The sequence below is a fragment of the Poeciliopsis prolifica genome, unplaced genomic scaffold (genome assembly GCF_027474105.1).
Source record: "Poeciliopsis prolifica strain line A6 unplaced genomic scaffold, Auburn_PproV2 SCAFFOLD022, whole genome shotgun sequence".
Taxonomy (NCBI): Eukaryota; Metazoa; Chordata; class Actinopteri; order Cyprinodontiformes; family Poeciliidae; genus Poeciliopsis; species Poeciliopsis prolifica.
The window spans coordinates 2,031,834-2,052,220 of record NW_026562397.1 but is presented as its reverse complement, the minus strand read 5'-3'; the positions used below and the strand labels follow the sequence as shown (position 1 = coordinate 2,052,220).

The 20,387-nt window shown below is 40.8% G+C and overlaps 2 protein-coding genes across 3 annotated transcripts in view; both read left to right on the top strand.

Moving 5' to 3' along the window:
• The first annotated feature begins 70 nt into the window (after positions 1-70).
• gkup (glucuronokinase with putative uridyl pyrophosphorylase) lies at positions 71-13,397 on the top strand. 2 transcript variants are annotated; one of them, XM_055045340.1, is made up of 23 exons: positions 71-204; positions 1,788-1,894; positions 1,997-2,041; positions 2,122-2,275; positions 2,356-2,427; positions 3,940-4,028; positions 4,099-4,255; positions 5,008-5,085; positions 5,624-5,715; positions 5,816-5,921; positions 5,996-6,075; positions 6,163-6,231; positions 6,969-7,029; positions 7,142-7,158; positions 7,248-7,305; positions 7,402-7,494; positions 8,340-8,400; positions 8,632-8,745; positions 8,968-9,025; positions 10,305-10,373; positions 11,252-11,315; positions 11,401-11,472; positions 12,893-13,397. In XM_055045340.1, the coding sequence occupies exons 1-23, from the start codon at positions 148-150 to the stop codon at positions 13,007-13,009; spliced, it is 1,890 nt and encodes a 629-aa protein (XP_054901315.1). In that variant the 5' UTR covers positions 71-147; the 3' UTR covers positions 13,010-13,397. The 2 variants fall into 2 exon arrangements, 1 of the variants encoding a protein (XP_054901315.1); XR_008606977.1 differs by lacking the exons at positions 11,401-11,472; positions 12,893-13,397 and having other exon boundaries at positions 8,954-9,025; positions 11,252-11,294.
• A 67-nt stretch (positions 13,398-13,464) lies between these two features.
• LOC129369749 (ubiquitin-associated and SH3 domain-containing protein B-like) overlaps positions 13,465-20,387 on the top strand; it is a 40,202-nt gene continuing 33,279 nt past the window's right edge. Inside the window, exon 1 of the mRNA XM_055045339.1 lies at positions 13,465-13,866. Within this exon, the coding sequence (XP_054901314.1) occupies positions 13,631-13,866 (236 nt within the window). The 5' untranslated portion in view covers positions 13,465-13,630. The remainder of the gene's footprint in view (positions 13,867-20,387) is intronic.

Genomic DNA, 20,387 nt, shown 5'->3' with positions numbered 1-20,387 from the left:
GAATGTGTTCACTTGAGTTGCAAACGGTGGTATTTTAATTTGAAGGGTCCACCTGGAAGTGTACCCTGTTTGTAAGGTCAGAGTCTTGACGATCCTCGGTGGACTTTACGTTTTTCAAGCCTCACCTGAACGAGCCGACCTGCATCCATGATCTGCATCCTGCTGGTCGCGGGCCACGGCACCGTCCTGCAGACCCAGATTAAGGTAAACTAGCTCTGTGGTGTGTTGCAGAGCAAGCAGGGCAAAGTTCACGTCCTTCACGAAAGTGCGACCGCTCAGCGAAGAACCGCGTTACAGAAAGTGGCTTTTAAACATCTGCCGTCCTGGCTACTATCGGTGTCTGTTGATTCGTTGTTTTTGACACGGACACGTTCGTTCCCTCACAGCGGGACGTTCGGCTCCGAGTGTTTTGGGAGTCGTGAGAGTTCTGGGAAGTGACGCCGTGTGCAGCGTCCCCCCTCTGCACTGCGCGGTACCGCAGATCTCCGTCACAATGTAACGGGAACAGGTGTTTAAAAGTCGTAGTTCCGTTCGAGGAACGGCGTTTGTTGCCTTTTCATTGTGCCGAATTTACGAGCCCAACCTCCCATTGAACTGAATAACAAGAACAATGTCACAGAAGTGTCGCTTTACCAAAGTAAATAGTGTAAACACAAAATGGGCCGGAAGAGATATGGGATTTGGTGCGGAGATACAGCAGCTCTTCTGACTGACAGGACTTGTGCGAATTTAAACCAAACTCCTCTGTGGCTCAGAGAAAATCACGGCCTGGGCAGTAAAAGGTGCTAGTTATTCCTTTTATTAGTCCTGCTTTACACATCACGTGTAGATAAATAACAAAATGAAAATCTAATTAATTTTGGGGGGAAAAATAAGACAATTGGCAGAAAATACCAAAAACTAATAACATAGATAAGATACTAATTTCAATTGCACTGATTTTCTTTTCCCCTTTTCCTTTTCATCGGTGTTGAAGGTCAGGGAGAAAAAAAGTGTTTCCAGTCTGGATTTAAACTGATCTACTGGCTGATGAAGCTTAACAGACAGAGAGATTCTTGTTCCAGAGTCTTTGACATTACATTTTACTGAACAAACAACAGGGAGCCAGTGAAGGTGTTCTCAACAGAGGTAATAGATTCACGTCTGTTTGTTTTGGTCAGCAGACGGTCTACAGCACAGGAGTCAAACTCCAGTCCTCAAGGGCCACTGTCCTGCAGATGTGCCACTGGTACAAAACACTGGAATGAAATGGCTGAATTACCTCCTTCTTGTGTAGATCAGTTCTCAAGAGCCTTGCTAATGACCTAATTATTCTATTCAGGTGTGGTGCAGCAGAGGCATGGCTAAGAATTGCAGGACGCCGGCCCTTCAGGACTGGAGTTTGACACCCCTGGTCTACAGCATGTGCTGCAGTCGCTCCAGGTTCTGTTCTGGTCCAACCCTAAATACAAGGAATTACATTTATCAAACACAGTGTATTTACACAAAATCACAAATGGGTGCATATTGGACACCCCTGGCTTAGTTTTGAAGCCCACAGCTATTTTGGAAAATAAATGTTGATGCCTTTATTATTATTATTATTATTATTATTATTATTATTATTATTATTATTTCTTCCTTTATTCCTATTTTCTGATTGAATCAAATCAATAAAGAGTATTTCATGCCTGAATGGATTTATTCAAGGACAAAACCACAGCAAAGCAAAAGCCAGACCATAAATGAGCTGGAAAGAAGACGAGATTGAGAGTAAAGCTTTGGCGGATTTTTGTTTCTTTGCCCAGAATGACGACACGGGTTTATACTGCCATCTGGCCGGTGTACCCAAGGCTTTGCTTCCTGGGACTGGGGGGAAGAAGATTCTTGACTTCTGGTGGGAAACTGTCAATGTGTGAGTTTGACTGGCACCAAACATGAATCGTTCTAACCTCATCAGATGTGGAATGTCCCAGTTAAGAGTTCAGAACCTTCTGAATGCGTTGCCTCTCTCCAGGCGGCAGCTCTTCACTGAGGTCTACCTGGTCACCAACGCAGACAAGTGAGTAGCAGAACCAAGCTGCTGTTGGTCTGGACTTACTGCCTGAGCTTGCTGCTGCAAATCCTTTTTCTTTTGATCAGGTATAAGCACTACGAGCGCTGGGCCACAGCTAACGACTTCCCGGTGGAGAACATAGTGAACGATGGCAGCACGACCCTGAAGGACCAGCTTGGGGCCGTGGCTGACCTGGAGCTCGTCATACGGAGTCGCAAGCTGGACGATGACGTTGTCGTGGTACGAGGTGGACAGAACGTCGGTCATTCAGGTTGCACGGCGATGTACATTCAGCCTTTTCTTTCTCTGTGTTTGAGCAGATTGCTGGAGACATGCTGTGTGCTGATCAGAACTTTGATATCGCTCAAGTTATCCGCTTCTTCAAGTCCAAGGTGAGCTTCTATGAAGTGACTGGATATAAGAATGATTATGCTCTTCCTCAAACGAGCAGCTGCTGTCAAATTAATGCTGCATTCCAGTTACCTGGGAAGTCGTAACTCAGACCTCATAATAATGCATTCAGAGGGATGAGCATGCAGTTAAAAACTACAGTGATGGCGGAACACTGAGTTACGACAGGAGGTTGAGCTGGTATTTAGAAATATAGAAATAGCACCTTGACAGAATATTTAATACAGACAAGATGGAGACCACAAATATGTTTCTATTTGTATGAAAGTCGGTCATGATGACACCATCTGTCTCTCATCGCTGCTATTACTGTGAGTGAGGTTCAGATATGAATCTACTACTAACAAAGATGAGAAATAGCCCTCTCTCACGCTTCAAACGGTTTGTGAATACGTCTCACGGTTCCTGAACAGGAAGTTGTTCTGACTGCTTTTTTCAGAAGAACTGACTGTGTGTCTCACAAAGACAGAATTCTTTCTCCACCTTTCTGTCTCACACACACGACAGTCGGCTGAAGGCAGAGCTGCCCTTTAGAACTACAATGATGGCTGAAGGTTAGAACTACAGTAATGGAGAGGAGGGCAGAGTTGGCAGTTAATGATGGTGGAACGCTGAGTTACGCAAGGCAGTGAATTAATATTAGCACAAGCATTTGCATTTCACTGCCCCCATCAGCATTAGCTTTTTCCCTAAAAAAAGCTTTTAGCTATTTTTTTTTATTTATTAGTCACACTTAATACACTGAATGTAATGACGCCCCACATGTTACTGACAGCTTTTTGGCTAATGTTAGCAATTTGCCATTCAGTATTTCAACATACTGAATGGCGTAAGTCCATGTTACTCAACATGCTTGTGACTTTCCACATGCTATAGAGTATGTTGTAGTTTAGTTTAGCATTGATGCTAATTTGTAGCATCAGAATGCTGGGTTCCAACAGACAGCCACACTTCAGCAGGGCCCGTTTAAATTTCTTCAGAAATGTTCTAGTTTTAAGCTTTACTGTTCATAATAATCACCACTTTTAATTTGTTAAGTTTACAGTTGAAGTAGCTACATGGAAATGATTTTAGACGCACTCCTACATGTGTGTCTGGTAAAATGTCTTTCACCACTTCTTACTGCTGTTGATGCGGGGAGCGGGCGCATCCCCGGTCATAACTGGGGATGTCAGAGTCGTTCCCGCTTTCCTAGTGGAAAATCCGACTTCAGAAGGCGTTGCAGTACATTTTTTCCGACTGGTAACTTGGAATTTTCTAGATCAAATACAACTGCCATCTATGTGTGTAAAAAGTAGCAGCTTTTGGAGCCACATCCGTTGGACGCAAAAGACAAGTGTGGGGATGTTTGACCATAGTGAAAAACCAAACCCAGCATCTCAGCACTAACACCTCAAACCAGCTGTGGTTGAGGGTAGTGATGTGGGTCTGCAGTCAAAGGGTTGTTTATTTTCCATTTGATGGTTGGTTTTTATTCATTGTGTGTGTTTCAGCCCGGAGAGCTGATCATCTACTATGAGCTGGAGGAAGGTGAGCGGAGCAGCTCCAGGGGGATTGTGGAGGTCTGTCCTGAAACCCACAGGTGAGGATGGTTCTATGGACCTGAGCTTCCAGCTTCTTCCTGTTTTTGACCCATTCGGCCTCTGAGCCAGGATAACTCGCTTCTTGGAAAAACCCGAGGAAGGGCGGACAGCATCCCGGCTGGCCAGCGTCGTGTTCTACTGTGTCCGCAGAGACACGCTGTCCTACATGTCCAACTATCTCAGCCTGCAGACTCGAGCCAGCGAGCGGACCTTTGGACTATTCTGGGTTCGTAGGTGATGTTCATTTGGTTAGTTTGTAGTTTTATTATCACTTCTTATTTTCTCAACATAAAAAGTTAAGTTCACTTCCTGTTGCACCACTTAGACCAAAACACCAACATATAAATGTCCATTTATTCAATGTGGAAGGAACCACATGCTAAGAAATATTGAACAAAACACAAGTACCACAGTTGCTGACATCCTGCTGTTAACGTAGCGAGAAAACAATGTTTTTGTCCAGCAGGGCAGCATTCTATCTTCTATAACAGTTTCTAGAAAGAAAAAAATAACTGCATAGTTTTTGGTTATATAAAATGTCACTAAATTTAAGTAGACATGAAAAAACAAATATCACAAAGTGGAAATGCAAACTTTTCTTCTGCATTAGCTATAAAACAGGTTTAAACCAACCTGTTTAAATCTACCTCTAACCAGGTCAACTCTTTAACTCTGAAGAGGTGACCTATAACTCGAACCTTATCAAGAACTGTTGGAGCTGCTTTTGTGTTCAAACACAGCAAAAAGCTGACCGCACACACAGCAGCAGAAAGGGAAGTCATGTCCTCTCTGTGTAGGTGTGTGTGTTACCACATCTTCTCATATCATTGATCACACACTGACTGCTGTAGGAAGTAACCTGTAGGAAGTGTCACGTCAACCTGAGCCACGCTGTTTTCTCCAGAAACAACTTCAGCTGTTTGTCATGAAGTTGGGAAGAAGTGTTGACATGCTGTCCTGTCCCGCCTTTGTTCCCAGGAGTGGCTCATCAATGAGAAGCAGCTGGACGTGTTTGGAATGAAGCTTCCTACTGGCTTCCAGCTCATTGGACAAGTGGTTTGTATCTGATCCGTGGATCTGAAATGGGTTTAACGTTGTGTCTCCCCACTTCACCCCACTAACCGGAGAGTTCAGACTGCTGCATCCTTGAAGCAAAACCACAGATCCTCCCTCTGAGCAGCTGTTAGATTTTATAATCATTACTACTCCCAGCAAACTTAAACTTAAAAACTTGAGGAAAAAATATTGTAATCAGTCTGTTGCTTTTTTCTATGTACAAATTTACACATTTTATATATCTGTAGATTTATTTTGACAGAAGTATTCTTTAATTGGACAAAGACATTCTGTAAAAGATCAAAATAAAAAATTGAGCTTCTTTGCTTTCTGACTTATATTAATCTGTCATAACATAGTGACAGTTTAACAAATATATTAATAAAACTATTTTTATAAATGTTACCTAAATAATAGTAAGTGATTTTTCTTTCTATGCTAATGAACTCTGGGAATATGTCTAAGTAACGCTTCAACATTAAGAATTCAGCTGTAATAAAGTTCCCAAAGTATCTGAGAAGCCTCTTTATTTTGATAGGGCTTGTCAGACTACACAAAGTGGCTGACTCACTACTCCACCAAGAAACAGGACAACCCCGCTCAGCCAATCACATGCCGCTCATATGCCAGGTAAGACAGCCAGGTGTGACACGTCACTCTTTTCTTCTTAGAATGTTAAAACTCAACAAGATGAAGTTGTTAATGCAGATTTCCTCATCTTGTATCACAGGGTTGGATTAATGGGAAATCCCTCCGACGGTTTCAATGGGAAAACCATTGCCATGACCATCTCTAACTTTTGGGCTGAGGTTACTCTGCTAGAGAGTCAAACTCTGGTAACATGCGGTTTCCTGTAGACCAACGTCTCTGGCAGCACGTTTAACTGAAATGCTAACTCTGTGGTTTCCAGGCTTTAGTCCCTCACCCACTGAATGATCCCACAGAGTTTGGCAGTCTGCAGGATCTGTTCTGCATCAGCCAGAGGGAGGGGTGAGGGACCCTAGATACAGGCCAAGCTGCAGGACGGCGTTGATTGCATTCATACAAACCGTTCTGCTTCCGTTGTGAATTTTGCAGGTACCTGGGAGGTCTGCGGCTGCTGCAGGCTACGTGTAAAAAGTTCTACCAGTTCTGCTCCAAACGAGGGTGAGGCTTTTAGCTCCCTTCTTCTGGTGCTGTGTATTTATTTTCACTACCATTATTGGCTCTTCCACGGAAGGACAAATATCTGATTTATTTAATTTCCCTTTGGTATCAAAAAAGTATTTTTGAAAATTTTTTGTTTTTTTTGTTTTGAATTTCAAATAGAAAAAAGTCAATTTTTAAAAGTACTTGAAATAAGAATCACAGTTTTCTTTGGATTAAACTATTTCTGTTTTCACCAATTAAGTCACAAATAATTTAAATCAAGACTCCGGACTTTCCATTTATCAATTTTTATTGTTAGTAATTTTTCCATTTCATAATTTTCTTGTTTTATTAATTTACATGAAGTGTAATTAATTAAAATGATCAGCACTACATTTAACAAGAAAACTCAGCTCTGCATCCATCCTGCTTTTTCTTAATCCAGCAGGCAAAGCTAAGCTAACTGCTATGCTTTGCTGTGCTAACCTGTCCCAGACTGCTGTTGCTGTCCAGCATCTGCTATCAAAGCATGAAACAGCTTGTCAAATTCATAAAATAATGTAATCCAACCAAAGCACAGAAGCTTTAAATTTGTCGTACGGAGTTCTGAAAACTACAGAAAACATGTTTGCTACTCTGACCTTTAGGAAGAAAATTCTCGACATTATTGACAACAACATTTTCCTCTTGTTCACTGAGATTCAGTTTTCAGCATTGCTCCACTCAGTTCTTATTTCACTCTCTTTTTGCTGCAGCATTGCTTTAACGAAGCAGAACTTCACCCTAAAGTATGACACCAACATTCCTCGGCAAGTGGTAAGGATCAGTACAGACAGACAGAATCACTGCTGCCTCACTGCATGATGAGCACCAGTTACATAGCAACACGTTCACCTGTTCTGATGAAATTATTTCTCTTTCTGTTAAGGGCCTAGCTGGAAGCAGGTATATAGTTTGTTTCCCACATATTCCTGTCTAATTATTTTTCATTGTGAACAGAATAAATACTTTCCGCTATCATTGTTCCATCACAGTGCCATCGTTTCAGCTACTCTGAAGTGTCTGATGAAGTTCTACAACATCACTGACGATGTAAGAAAGCATAAAACCACGACCGCTGTCATCCTGCTTATCAGTTGGATTAGAGCAGACTGCCGAGTTTTGATTTCTGCTTTTGTTGTTTTGAAGGATCTTCCCAAACCGATTCGAGCCAACTTCATCCTGAGTGTGGAGACCGATGAGCTGTTCATCACGGCTGGCCTGCAGGACAGAGTGGTGCAGGTCAGTGAACCCCCGCTCAGCCTGTCCACCACACACAGTGTCTGACTTCACTGGTACTTCAATGAAATTTTGAAAATTGGCTATTAAGGAATTTTCGACAGTAACGGTATAACAAAAGTAAAGACTCTGTTAACTCTGATATTGATAATCTGATGCAATTTTGCTAAACGTCTTTTAACTCAGGTGAAAAAAAAACCACCACACCAATATCACCTTGTCAATATTTATTAAGCCCACAGATGAAGCCAAAATGGAAAATCATATCTGTGTATAAAATATATAACAAGGAAGAGAAGTGGTCAACAGTAAACAGGGAGCAGAATCTTCTGGCTCCAGATTCTCCATTTCATTTACTCCTGAAGATGGAGCTCAAATCTCAGAATAACATTGCTTCCAAGTTTTTCCATATTCCAATTGCAGCTTGAAAACAACAATAGGATTCGATAATTAAGTGGCCAGGCTAACATTTAGCAAGAATAGCTAATAACAATGTGTTTTTCTAGATTTTAGATTCATTCATAGAAACATCTTGCATGGATTTTATGCCAAAGTTTTTTTGTTTGTTTTTTTCATAATATTCCAAATGGTAGCAGATATACTGTTATAAGATCAGATGAACCTCCATCTTTATCTACCTGGAATTCTAATTGTTTTCTTGTTTTCATGCTTATTTTTCCAATTTTGATCTTAGGAGTTGTGCTTTGTCAAAGCAGTAGTACCACTTATTTAAAATGTTTTTGTTTCATTTCCAGTATGGTAGTTAGTATATATTGAAGTGGGACTTGTTCTAAAAGGTTTGAGAACCTGGTTGGAACAACATTGACAGGAAACCTCTGTCCTTGCAGGTGTATGAAGGTTTGGTCTACATGGATTTCAGCAAGAAGCTCATGGATGAGCAAGGCTACGGTACTGATGTCACTAAGTAAACAGATGATGAAATGTGGGAGTTTCATAAAACTTTTTTAGACACAGAATATAACTTTGAATGTTCTTTACTTTTGACTACTGCATTATGGACTGTATCCTTGTGTTATGTTGTAAGAGATGCTGTTGACATTTGGCTCATTGTCAGGTGGATCTTGAAGAATCAAGTCACTGCAGTGGATGATTCTTCCTGTGGGGTTTGTCCTCTCTCAGGGAACTATGCTTCTATGGACATGAGAGACCTTCCACCGTTCTGGCTGGCCTACCTGAGTGACCCCAGCGACTCTGGACGCATCCATAGCAACATCCGGCAGCGTTGGCTCAGCGGTGCGTCTTCTGGTCCAGCAGCTTGTGTTTGGAGTTGGAGGGGAATGACTCTTGTCTCTTACTGAATACTGGTTTATAAAAGATCAGTAAAGTTTGGCATGCTTGTAAAAAGCAAGTTGCTTTTTCCCCTTTCCTTGACAATACTACTTTGACAACCTTTAAACTGAAAACCTTTTTCGTTGCTTTTGTTGAACTGCTTTCATATTAGTTGTCCACCTGCAGGGGAACCAGTGGTTGTCGAGGCCATGAAGACCTTTGCTGAACTCACAGACCAGGCGAGGTAGATACTCTCCAAAAACAATCCTAAGTATTGGAAGAAGCGTTTGCCATTAAAGATTCTTATTTCCTGTCCTGTTAATAACATATAATATGATGCATTACATTTTTTCTTTAAGAAATCACAATTTTTAAGCTCCAATGGGGGGGAAAAGTATCAGTTAGAATGTCACTTAAAGTCACAATTCTGACTTAGGTGCCTAAGTTTAAGGCACCTATCACATCAATCACATCATAAATTCATCTGTGCTGGAACAACACGTAATTCAGGCTAAGTTTCCAATATACTTTCTTGGAATCAAATGATATCAATGAGTTGACATGACACTTTGTATATTTACTTTGTAACAATGACTCAAACAATGTATTTTGTTTAGAAATTCTGTTTAGATATTTGAATTTAGTAGATTTGCTTTGGATCCTTTCTGAGTGCTGTGTGGGTAGAAACGCTAACCTATTTTCAAGCAGCATAGTTTTAGTAATTTGGTCCAGAGTGTTTTCAGGTGACTTTGAACAGCTTCTTCTTGGTTATTTAGGATGGAATATTTAATATTTAAGGTTGTTTCTGGTAAAATGGGGCAGTGTGTTTATAGTCAGTAATGACACAAATGATGCGTTTTAAGTAAAGTGGGACTAAATTTTAATAATATATGTAATAAATGAAATAAGAAGTTGGAATACCATGTTTCAGATCATTTGAGCATCTCATTTAAGGTAATTTGGGACAAAATATTTCTTATAATTCAGCATATTTAATTTTTTGGGGGACAGGGTGTTTCTAGTAAAGTGGGACTGAGTATGTGAAGTAACGTGGGAGTATTTATGGTAATTCTTGACAGTATATTATACTTTTTTTAAGCAAAATTAATGTGGGACTGAATATTTCACAGTGGAGATCAAGCATGGAGATCAAGCATCCCCATTGGGGTTATAACCGTACATCTGATCATGTTTATGCACATGATGTATGTTTGACCTGTGCATGTAAACACTGTCTGTTTTCATTCTTTTAGACTTTTTATTTCATTTATTACATATATTATTAGCAATTTTCCCCTCCATAGACAGACAGATTAGATGCATGACAAACGGTGCAGAGAGAAATGTGTTACTGGATTCTATTGGTGATCGTATGTCAGCAGTGTGCTCACTGAGAACCAATAAACAAATCTCACTTGTTTTCTGACTTTTAGCTTCAGTGTGGATAAATCGGGTCTGAGCTCATTCACAGACCCAACTTCAGAGCTGAGGACTGTTTTTGTTTGTTTGTTTTCTTCCCTCAGATCAGCGATTGAAGAGAGAGACTGGACTCGACTGGCCCAACTGATGGACCAGAACTTTGAGCTGCGCAGGTAACCCCAGGTTTTCTGTCCCAGTGTGCAGAATGTTTGTTTGTCGAGTTTTTGTCGCATCTGCAGAAGACTCTTAGTCTGTTGCTCCTATGCAAATATGCATTAGACAAAGAAAAACTGATTCTACTGGGATTTCATGTGCTTGACCAACTCAAAGTAGCTCATATCTATAAAATGGGAGCAAAACAATATGCGCTATTCACATTTTTGCTACAATAAACATATGAAAATGTGTGCTTTTGTATTCACCCAGCTTAGTACTCCTAAATAAAATCAAACGCTGCCATTTCTATTTGGAGCTAGTGTGAAGAATCCACCTGTGTGTGATGTAATGTGTATGTGACCGCAGCTGGAGTGTGAGGACCTCAGAGGTTCAGCAGAGAACAGAAGTGAACAGAAACAACAAACCTTAAACATAACCATGGAGATCAGTTTAATCCCTCTCCTGAAAATGGAAAGTGGAAATATAGTGAAGTTATACTTCACTATATGCTCAATATTCCTCATTTTTTTATTTTTTGTTCTGCCAGTAGGAATGACCATGAAATTGTTACTTCAGTCTACTAATATTATAACTTTATCATCGTATTGATACTTTTTTTCTTGTATTTTTACGGCTTTATTCCTGTAATTTTATGACATTATTCTCCTATTATTATGACTTACTATCATATGATTTTTTTTCTCTCAATATTATGATTATATCTTTGTAGTTTAATGTCTCTTTTCTTAGCCTGGCCCTTGGACTAATCCATTGTAGTGTCACGTCAGTATGATAGATGATCTTCTATATCATATCAAAGTGGATATTTGCTACCTTTTCTAAATAAATGCTTCGATTCTACACCTGCCTGATCTAAAATCGACGTGGTTTACAGGTCTATCTACACTGATGACTGCCTGGGTCCTGGGAACCTCAGGATGGTTCAGCTGGCCAGGCAGGTGGGTGTTAGGAGGTACAAGACTGAGCTCTTTCAAGAGCACCAACTGTACGATTAATTAATGAAGACTCTGTCTGATCTGACAGTTTGGCTCAGCAGTGAAGCTCCCTGGCAGCGGGGGGGCCGTGGTGGGCCTGTGTCTGGACCAGGCCAGACTGGTAAGGCTGAAGCTCATTTTTTAATCGTTGAACAGAAAATGGTTCAAGTTGACTAAGGCAAAAAAAAAAAAAAAATTCACACGAGCATCAAATCCTTCCATCTGTTGTCTATACCTACTTATCCTACATGGAGAGAACCCTGATCTAAAGGAGGGAGGTCCATATCTCCTCAATGAAAGGGATGAGGATGATGGAGCCAATCTCACTGTTGGACTTTGTTACTTACAGTAATATTAAATAGGTTTTTGTTGTGATTATCTAGCTAGCCATGCAAAGTAGTGCACGATTGTGAGATGGGAAGAAATGTGTGCATGGTTCTTAAGATGGTTTGCAAATAAAACTCTGAAATGTGTGGCTTTACTGAAGGAGAGAGCAATCCAACCCAGTCAGAGCCCAGTGTTAGCTCTGTAGCCCAGCTAACTGCTTACGGAAGCTGGAAAAGTAAAATGATCTTGCCTTCCATAAAGCTAATTATTGCTGTTAAGTCATTTTAAATGCCGTTTTTACGGTGGGTACGACTTTAGTTTTGCTAGTTATTAATCACCATTTTCGTCACTTTGGTGAAAACTCAAGTGATGATGTCATGAAGGAAGGACGGGCGAGATATCAGCAAGAGAACCATAGACTTCTAGATGTCTGCAAAAGCACTCAGGGTCAGAAACTGTAACCTCTGGAGACATGCCAAACTGAAGTGGCTTTAATGGCCATCATCACATTTAGAGGAGAAATGAAGAAGCTTACAAGCCTGCGGACGGGGCTGGCTATTTTATGTTATTTTGTGTAAGTGTTTTATTGCAGGAGGAAGTCATAATAAAAGACCATCATGTACCAATATGAACGCAAAATCTCAATAAATTAGCAAGGAAGTTGAAACGAATGCACGACGCCCCTAATCATAGGAAGTCAACGGTTGAAAGCCATGTGCAAGCAATTCAGCCGACAAACCCAACTCAGATACAGCAGTTCTGCCAGGAGGAAGGGGCAGAAATACCAGCAAAAACAAACCAAAACATTTGACCCAATTCAGAGAATTTAACAGTAAATTCTACCAAAAATACTTGGGAACATATGGAAAGTTTTTATTAAATTCTCTCATTCTTCTTTTTTAAATTACCTAAAACAGGAGCAGGAATAGTCTGATTTGACATCAGACTGAGAGAAAGTTTGAAATATCCATGTCAGCCTTGCATCCCTTGTGACGTTCAAATATGATTCATCAAACCCAACAATGAATGCGACGTTTAAAGACCCTGTGGTAGTCAGGAAGAGAGACACTAACAATGATGACTCCTCCAAATATTCTGCATCCATAAAACAACAGCACAGATCTTTACGTGATGGGCTGCGTGCCCTGGTTTTTGCTGATGTGTGAGGCCGGTGCGCCTCTGAGTCTGATGCAGTGTCTCTCTTTGCCCACTAGGTGGAGATGAGGCAGGCTTTCCAGGAGGCAGGCTGCGTCTTCTGTGTCATCTCACCGTACATCCCATCTGCCAGCTCCGTGGGAGGCCCTAACCAGCCTGACCCCGCTCACCGCTGACCAGTACCAGGAATGTTCCACAGCTCAGCGGAGCGGCGGTCCCGTTGTTGGGCCCAGCGCACTCTGGTTGGCTTTATTGTAACAATGGATGCACTGAGCTGCATGCAACCAATTAAACTAATAGCTGTTGAGGCTCCCAGTTTTCTCTGCATCTAGAATAAAGAAACAAGTTACAATCAAGGGGACACAATCAGGTGGAGTTGGTGGAATTGTCAGCAGCATCAATCTAAAGTTATGTAATCATTTTCTACATATGAGAGGTGGAGTTGGTGAAATTATTGTCAGCAGCAACCATGTCAAATTCTGTAATTATTTTTCTATGATGTGAGATATATTTTTAGTAGCTACCGCAATTTTATACTGAAATTAAAAATGCTTTTTAATATCATGCTGTGTTTTCTTGTGTTCTTCTGTGAGGATGGCTGGATGGAGCCGCGGTGTTTCTCTCGGTTCTGGTGTCACTAGTTTCGTGTGTCCACTCCGCGGGGTTCTACAGGCTCGGTTATCGGATCTCATTCGCAGTTTCCTCCAGTGGGCGGAGAAGCCGCCGCGCCGCGCAGCGCAGCGCCGCTCCCAGCTCCGCTCCCCTCAGTGCTTCCCGCTGCCTCAGCTCTGCGGCTCATGCGGACCAGCTGCCCGGCCGCTCATGGACTAACCGCGGGTCTGACCGTGAGCTGTGACGGACTAGGCGGGGGGAAGGACAGCCTGACGCCGGTGGAGGACTGGACTATGGCGGCCAAGGAAGACCTGTACAGCAAAATTCTCCCCAGGAGGCTTCGCCAAAACCGACCGGGCTCGATGAAATCCAGCTCCAACCTGGACGTGCTGCTGTCCATGGGCTTCCCCAGACACAGGGCGTAAGTAGCAGGAGCCGAACAACGTATGGCTGCGTGTGTGGTGGTGTGTGGTGGTGGTGCAGCCGGGGACGCGGCGGCTGGGAGAGCTCTGTCTCTGGGAGGAGCAGCGGTCCGGTCCGGTCCGGTCCGGTCCGGCGGGGCATCTCTCCGGCTAGCTGCTCATCCCTATAGCTCTCGGCACAACAGCAGAGTGGAGCAGAGGAGGAAAATAAATAATTATACTCTTGAAAGATGCGTATAAAAAGTTAAAAAGACCGAGAGAAAAAAAAAGTGTCAGAATCAGTCACTTAATGACCAACTCAGAACAGCTGAGTTGGTCATTAAGTGTTGGCTTCATATTTTACCACGAATGACTGTTTTTATATCTGGGCTGGTGAATAAGTGCTGAGATGTAATTGTGAATGTTTTTCATTCTGGACCTGTGTGGGACTTCAGGAGCCTTGTGTTAGTTACTGACATGTTAAAGAGCAGCTGTAATGTTGGGTCAGTCAGGAGGCCGGAGGTCATGACCCCTGCCCGAATGTGGATGTTCCAGTTTAGGAGGATGTTCAGGTTCTTCTTATTGACGAAAGTTACAAATAAATGATAGTTTTGTGCTTTCTTCTCTAAACGGTTCCATACAAACACATCATTCCTAGAAATGCTTGTGTCCATTAAAAAAAAAAAAAAGTCATAATAATTATGTGTGCTTAGTTATATTATACAATATTTAGGCTGGGACAGAATGATTTTTGTTACATATTGGCTGTCTTCATGAAAATGTAATATATTAGAACAGCTCAATGCAAGGTATTTTATAAGTTTTCAGAAACACAGTATGCAAATGTCCTATTGCCATATTTAAAAAGCCCAGCCTATAGATTATGTTACATATCTGTTTAATGCCCTGACAGTATGATTACAATGCAAAGAAAATGCTGATAGCTTATTGAAATAAGAAGCAAACAGATAACCCTTGCATTTGTAAACATTTTCACAATCAATCATTTCAGAATCGGCTTTCATTGTGAGCACAAACAAGGAGTTTGACTACACACTCAGCATACAGACATTAAGTATAAATATATGAATTTTAGAAGTAAAGCAAAATATATTTCTTGCCATGTCAGATTCACATTGCACCGCTTGCTTAGAAATAACTTTTTTGGTTCAAATTTACTCCTCATTATATTTTATGTCTTTATAAATAATACTTTCTACAAGAGAACTTGTAGAGATGCCATGTTTTGATACTTATGTAAAAATATAATCACGTCATAAATGAGTTAATTGCGATGAAAATCTGACTAAATTCATAGCTGTGTGTTTTCTCTGGGGCTCTAAAGGTTTAAGAAGCTGTTTAGTTGTCTCTCATAGCATGCCTAGTTATACGTTCATCCAGTTGAATCAAAGAAAGGTATATTCATTTGTGATGTCAGTCAACCCTGACTGTGGTACTGGCCTCTTGTGGGTGAGCGACTTAAATCTGAAGCCGAAGCTAGAGACTGTGTCAGACGTTAAGGGAGATGATCTATGATGCTGAGGAAATGAGTAGCACTTTACCTGCACTAAAACGTAATGTTAGGATTTACTGACACTGGGGCAGTATGTGTCAAAAATACCTCTGTGAACTCAGTTGGTGATGTCTGTCTGTTTTCAGAGTTGTGCAAGATCCTTATTACTAAGAAACTAGCTCCAAGCTTTGTGGAGTTTACTGACGTTCATAGCTTTGCTTAGATTCTCACATTTCATGTTAGTGCAATTCTGATTCTGTTTAACGAGAAAATCAGCTAAGAAAAAAAAAATCAGTATGTAAACGTGAAATTAGCAGAGTTGTTGCTTCAGCTAAGCTTACCTGTGGAACGGTCTAAGAGGAGGGTTGGAGGTGTCGGAGCGCTTTGAGCTCTCAGTTGTAGGTGGGAGGCGTATATTTGGTAACACATTCCTGTTAAATTGTCAGGTTTCTCTTGGAAATGAGAATTAGATTATTATTGTTTTCTTCCACTACAATTTTAGAAAAACAACCACACTTATAGCATACAAAAGTCACTTTGTTTCAAATAAAGGAACACACTTAAATTAATACTTTAGTAAAGCACCTTTTGATTACATTTTTACAATTTTTTATTAATTTTTTTTAGTTTTAGTGGTATTAGTGACCCTAATTGAGAGTAACCAGTCAAAACCTGAAGCGCACGTTGAAGCTCTGTGGTGGTCCCATCATGTTGTGAATTTTATTCAAATGAAACTGGAATTTTTGTGAAGATGAAATCAGTTTAAGCGAGTGTGAAATATCAGTTCTGGTCCAGAAACCTTTTGGATGTTTGCTAGGATGCTGAAAATGAAGAGAGATTCTGTTTCTCTTGTAACGATTTTAACACCAAATGCGGCATCTGAAAAAGTTGCGCAGGACACACAGCAGTCACCGTGCTCTCGCCTTGGAGGGAAAAAAATGCCATTTCTCTTTCTCGGCTGATGCTGAGCTCGGTTCGTGTTTGTCATGTAAAAACAGCACAGTTAATCGCAAATTCCTTTAATTGGGTTAGAGCTTCTTGTGAACGGGCCATTAAATGCATTTGCGCCTAACACTGACAGCCATGTAAATTAGGGGAGGAATACTCTGCAAAATCAATCCATTTTTGGTTCGGTTCTTTCTTCTTCTGTATCGTGGATGTCATGAAGTGATGTAAAACCCGAGGACATGAAGATCGTTTGGCATCAGGCCCGTCGCTGTGACTGTCCCAAACAGCAGCAGTTCTGTTTTCAGCTGTACATTCTAGTTTGTCACCTCAACAGGAGGCAACACAGCCCACGCATTTTAACTTTTAAAGTCGGCACAAAGAGCTCAGTTGTGGCAAGTGTGCAATGTGAAATGTCCGCAAAAAAATCAAACATCTAAAATGAACTCGGCTATGCCAGACTGAGCGAAAACGTAATTCTGAAGAGCGTGCATGATTAACTCCTTAATTCTTGAAGTTGTGCTTGAGGAAGGACTGATGCAGCCTGAGATGAGGAGGTGAGATTATGTGGTTAGAGGAGCAAATGTGAAAAAAAGCTGAGCTGAAGAATACGGCACGCTTCTCTGAGAGGATTTGCTTTATGCTGAATGGAATGCAACAAAAAAGGGTAAAGTTTTTCTGGGCTGTAAAAAAAAAACATAAAGAGATGAAAACACAATTATTGCAATAATATAAAATTCTTATTCTCAACAGCAGTTCAGTATTTTTGCATCTTAAATCTGTGAAGTAGCCTCCTAATTCTGTTTTTGATCTTGCCATCTTACCTGAAGGCAGCAGAATGCATAACAAGGCCTATGTTTCCAATTGTCAGGCTGTTTGTAAGAAAACGTGTGAAATGCTGCAACAAAGATAAAACGAAAAATGCGAATTAGACGTGTTTCCTAGTGTGAAATTTCATCAGATGTTGGAGCTGGGGATGGCTGCAGTAAACAGGAAGTAGACGTTGAAAACTAGCGCGGAGCACAGATCTCAGAAAACTGGACAGACTCCTCACTTTGTAAGCTGAAGATTTGGACTTTCTGTTTCTAATGTGATACTTCATTTGCTCCTGATCCTGGGCACTCCAATAAACCCTCCAACTCTCCCTCACTATCCTCTTCAGGGCCCACTTGATTGCTGATTTATAATCAAAGTGTAACTTGAATATATCGAGAAAAAATCTTTCATAAGATTATCTGAGAAAGTAAATAAGTAAATGCCCCGCGTTCCCATCAGGTCACAGCTGTAGAAAATCATTAATGAAAGCTTGTACTTGTCCTCAATATCAACAGACTTTCCTTTTTTCCATTCATTCGGCCATCATTGGGAATCTTCTGACCTCTCCCAGTCAGACATATGCTCCACATTGTGTGTGGTTTGCTGAACGGACACAGAAGATGGTGGCAGGCCCCCAGGCAGGTCTGCAGTGGTCCTGTACAGACTCCCTGAGGGAAGCCACAGCCTCTTTTATAACACCACTACAGGCTTTGACACGACGTCTGACCTTCCTTTACGACCTGAGCACCCTGACCCACTAACTATCCTGACCATTTTCTGCTCTTTCTTTTGTTGTGGTACAATTCTCAAACATCTCTCTGTTACCAGGAGACTGCTTTTGGTCTGGAGAACAAGAACATTTTGAATTGGTTGAGGTTACAAACGTATCTTTATTTCTGCTTATCATCATTTCTTTTTATCAAAGACAAATTAGAAGAGCTGCACCCATTGAAATTTTGTTTGCAGTTTTTATAAAGCATTGACTTACAGACGCCAATAAAATAAACCAAAAAAATAAAATCCTGGCTCTCCCCAACTGTTCACACCAGGAACAGAGGTGACGTGTCTGAGTGAGAGAGCAGTTGCTGTAAAACACAGAAATGTGCAGTTACAGAAACTATATATAATAAGAACAAATGATTGTGCAAAATTTTTCTCTTTGTAATTGATTAGTAAAAATGAACATGTTCATTCAGAAGTGTAGTTTCTAGCAAAGCCCGACGGCTGTTACTATTCATGATGCGTTCACTGATCAGAAAAAGGATCAGATTTTTCAGCGTCCAGCCAGCTGATCATCAGGCTGGATTAACTGAAAAGGTAATTCCGGTACGCAGCCAATTTCCTACTGCATTTCTAAAAATGAATTGTTACGACTAACAACACGTAGATGGAAACTGGAGAAGAAGTGCATCATCCTGGACCAGGAAGCGGTCGTGAGTCGCCTGCACTCACTCGTGAAGATAAATTGCTTGAAAACAGAATTGATTTTTTATTTTTTTTCCCCCCCCAGAGAGCAAAAGCTTCCAGGAAGTCACAAGGTGCTTCTCGTTTACGTGGTAAATGTCAGCCATGTGCATGTCAGCCAGCTCTTAATGTAATGATCAATTATACATGAAGCAGAGTCATGCTTGTTGTTTTAAGAGCTGTGTAAATGTCTGCCTGGATGAGGGGACAGAGGATTTGTTCAGGATCGACGGTCTTTGTGTGTGTGAATCCTCGTGTGGTGGTGCTGCAATGTGACAAAACGTTGACATCTCTACTGATGTGAACATTTTTTGTTGGATGATTAAGACATGTATTGTGCATGTACAATGTTCTTAAGACTGTTGTATTTTATAAGTTTCTGCCCTTTTGGGGGTTGCAAAGCAGCAGCATAGATTTTTTTTAAATCGCAATACGTTGGAGCAGAGGGGAAGAAATTCAAGAAGATGAAATGTATGTTCAGAGTTCAGCTGAAACCAAGGTACTAACTGTAGAACCAGTTTTTCTAAAGCATTTAATATAATATAGGGGGTTTTCACACCTGATAGTCCAGTAGACTTGATTTGATTGGGAGCCAAACTTGCAACATTTACAGCTGTTGGTATTCGCTTTCACAGTGCACTGTGTCAAATGAACCAAACCCTTTGAAAAACCTGTTCCCCTCCTCACCTTTGGTGGCGCTGCCCCAGGAACCACTGAAGGAAACAAAAAAGACACACGGTGCAACTTCCTTCTTCAGGAAATGTAAACAAAGCCAGCTATATTTTCATCTGACTTCCTTTTCATTCCACGTCTGATAATAAGACATTTTTCTCGCTATCGCCAGACTCTCATGTTTCTTTTGGTTGTATTTACCCAGAATGCCGTGTGCTATAGTCCATTTCCTGCTTTTGAAGTGTGCTTGGCATTCACATATGCATTCATAGCACAACAGAGTTGACTTCAGCCGAACCAAGGCCAAGTTTTATGGCCGGGCCAGAGTTTGTTTTTTTTTGTTCTGCATCAGAGTTCTGTGACACATTCACACCTCCCCAAAGTAACCGGACTTTCTACACAAACACACTCCAGGCAGATTAAAGCAGACTAAATTTGTACAAAAAAACATTTGTATTTCCTTTCAAGCAAATTATTGGACATTTCACAACTCCTTGCATTTTTTTTATAATACTTTGCATTATAAGAAATATGTATGGATCATTCTTAAAATGTATTTCTATAAATACGTAACATTTATTTATAATATTAATGGAAATACTACTTACTACAAAATGACCTATTTGCTTAGTCAATGCTATAATTGTCAGAACTCACAATAATTGTCATAATTTTGTTAAAACGATTTGTAGTTCAGTAGATAATTATCTATTGGACTCGCATGGACTTTAACGAGTTTATACTATCTGGAGTTGCGTTCCACAAATAAGTCAAACTGAGAATATGAACAGCGAATAGGTGGTTGTCCACCTATTCGCTGTGTTTTAATGCTTTTTATTACCGACATCCATTAACTTTTGTATTCGAACATTAAAACAGGAACCGTACTGTCGCTAAAAAAAGTGCCAACCTGGACCTTTTAGGACAACTTCTTGAAAATAGAAAAAAGAAAACTTTTCTTTGTTAAATCAACATGCATCTGTTGCCTGCTAATGTCCTGATGAACAGACTGTCACTTCCTTTGTAGATGTTGAATTTATTTTTATACCAGCTGCTGTCCAAACTGACACGCAGAGAGGCTAATCTCCTGATCTGGTTATGAATGCAGTGAAAGGTCATAAACTCTGATAT

Excerpts from the sequence above, each read along its gene's own strand:
- gkup (XM_055045340.1), top strand. The coding sequence starts at position 148 with ATGATCTGCATCCTGCTGGTCGCGGGCCACGGCACCGTCCTGCAGACC. Across the intron at positions 8,401-8,631 it reads CATGGATGAGCAAGGCTACG|GGAACTATGCTTCTATGGAC; the intron begins GTACTGATGTCA and ends GTCCTCTCTCAG. Across the intron at positions 11,316-11,400 it reads TGGTTCAGCTGGCCAGGCAG|TTTGGCTCAGCAGTGAAGCT; the intron begins GTGGGTGTTAGG and ends CTGATCTGACAG.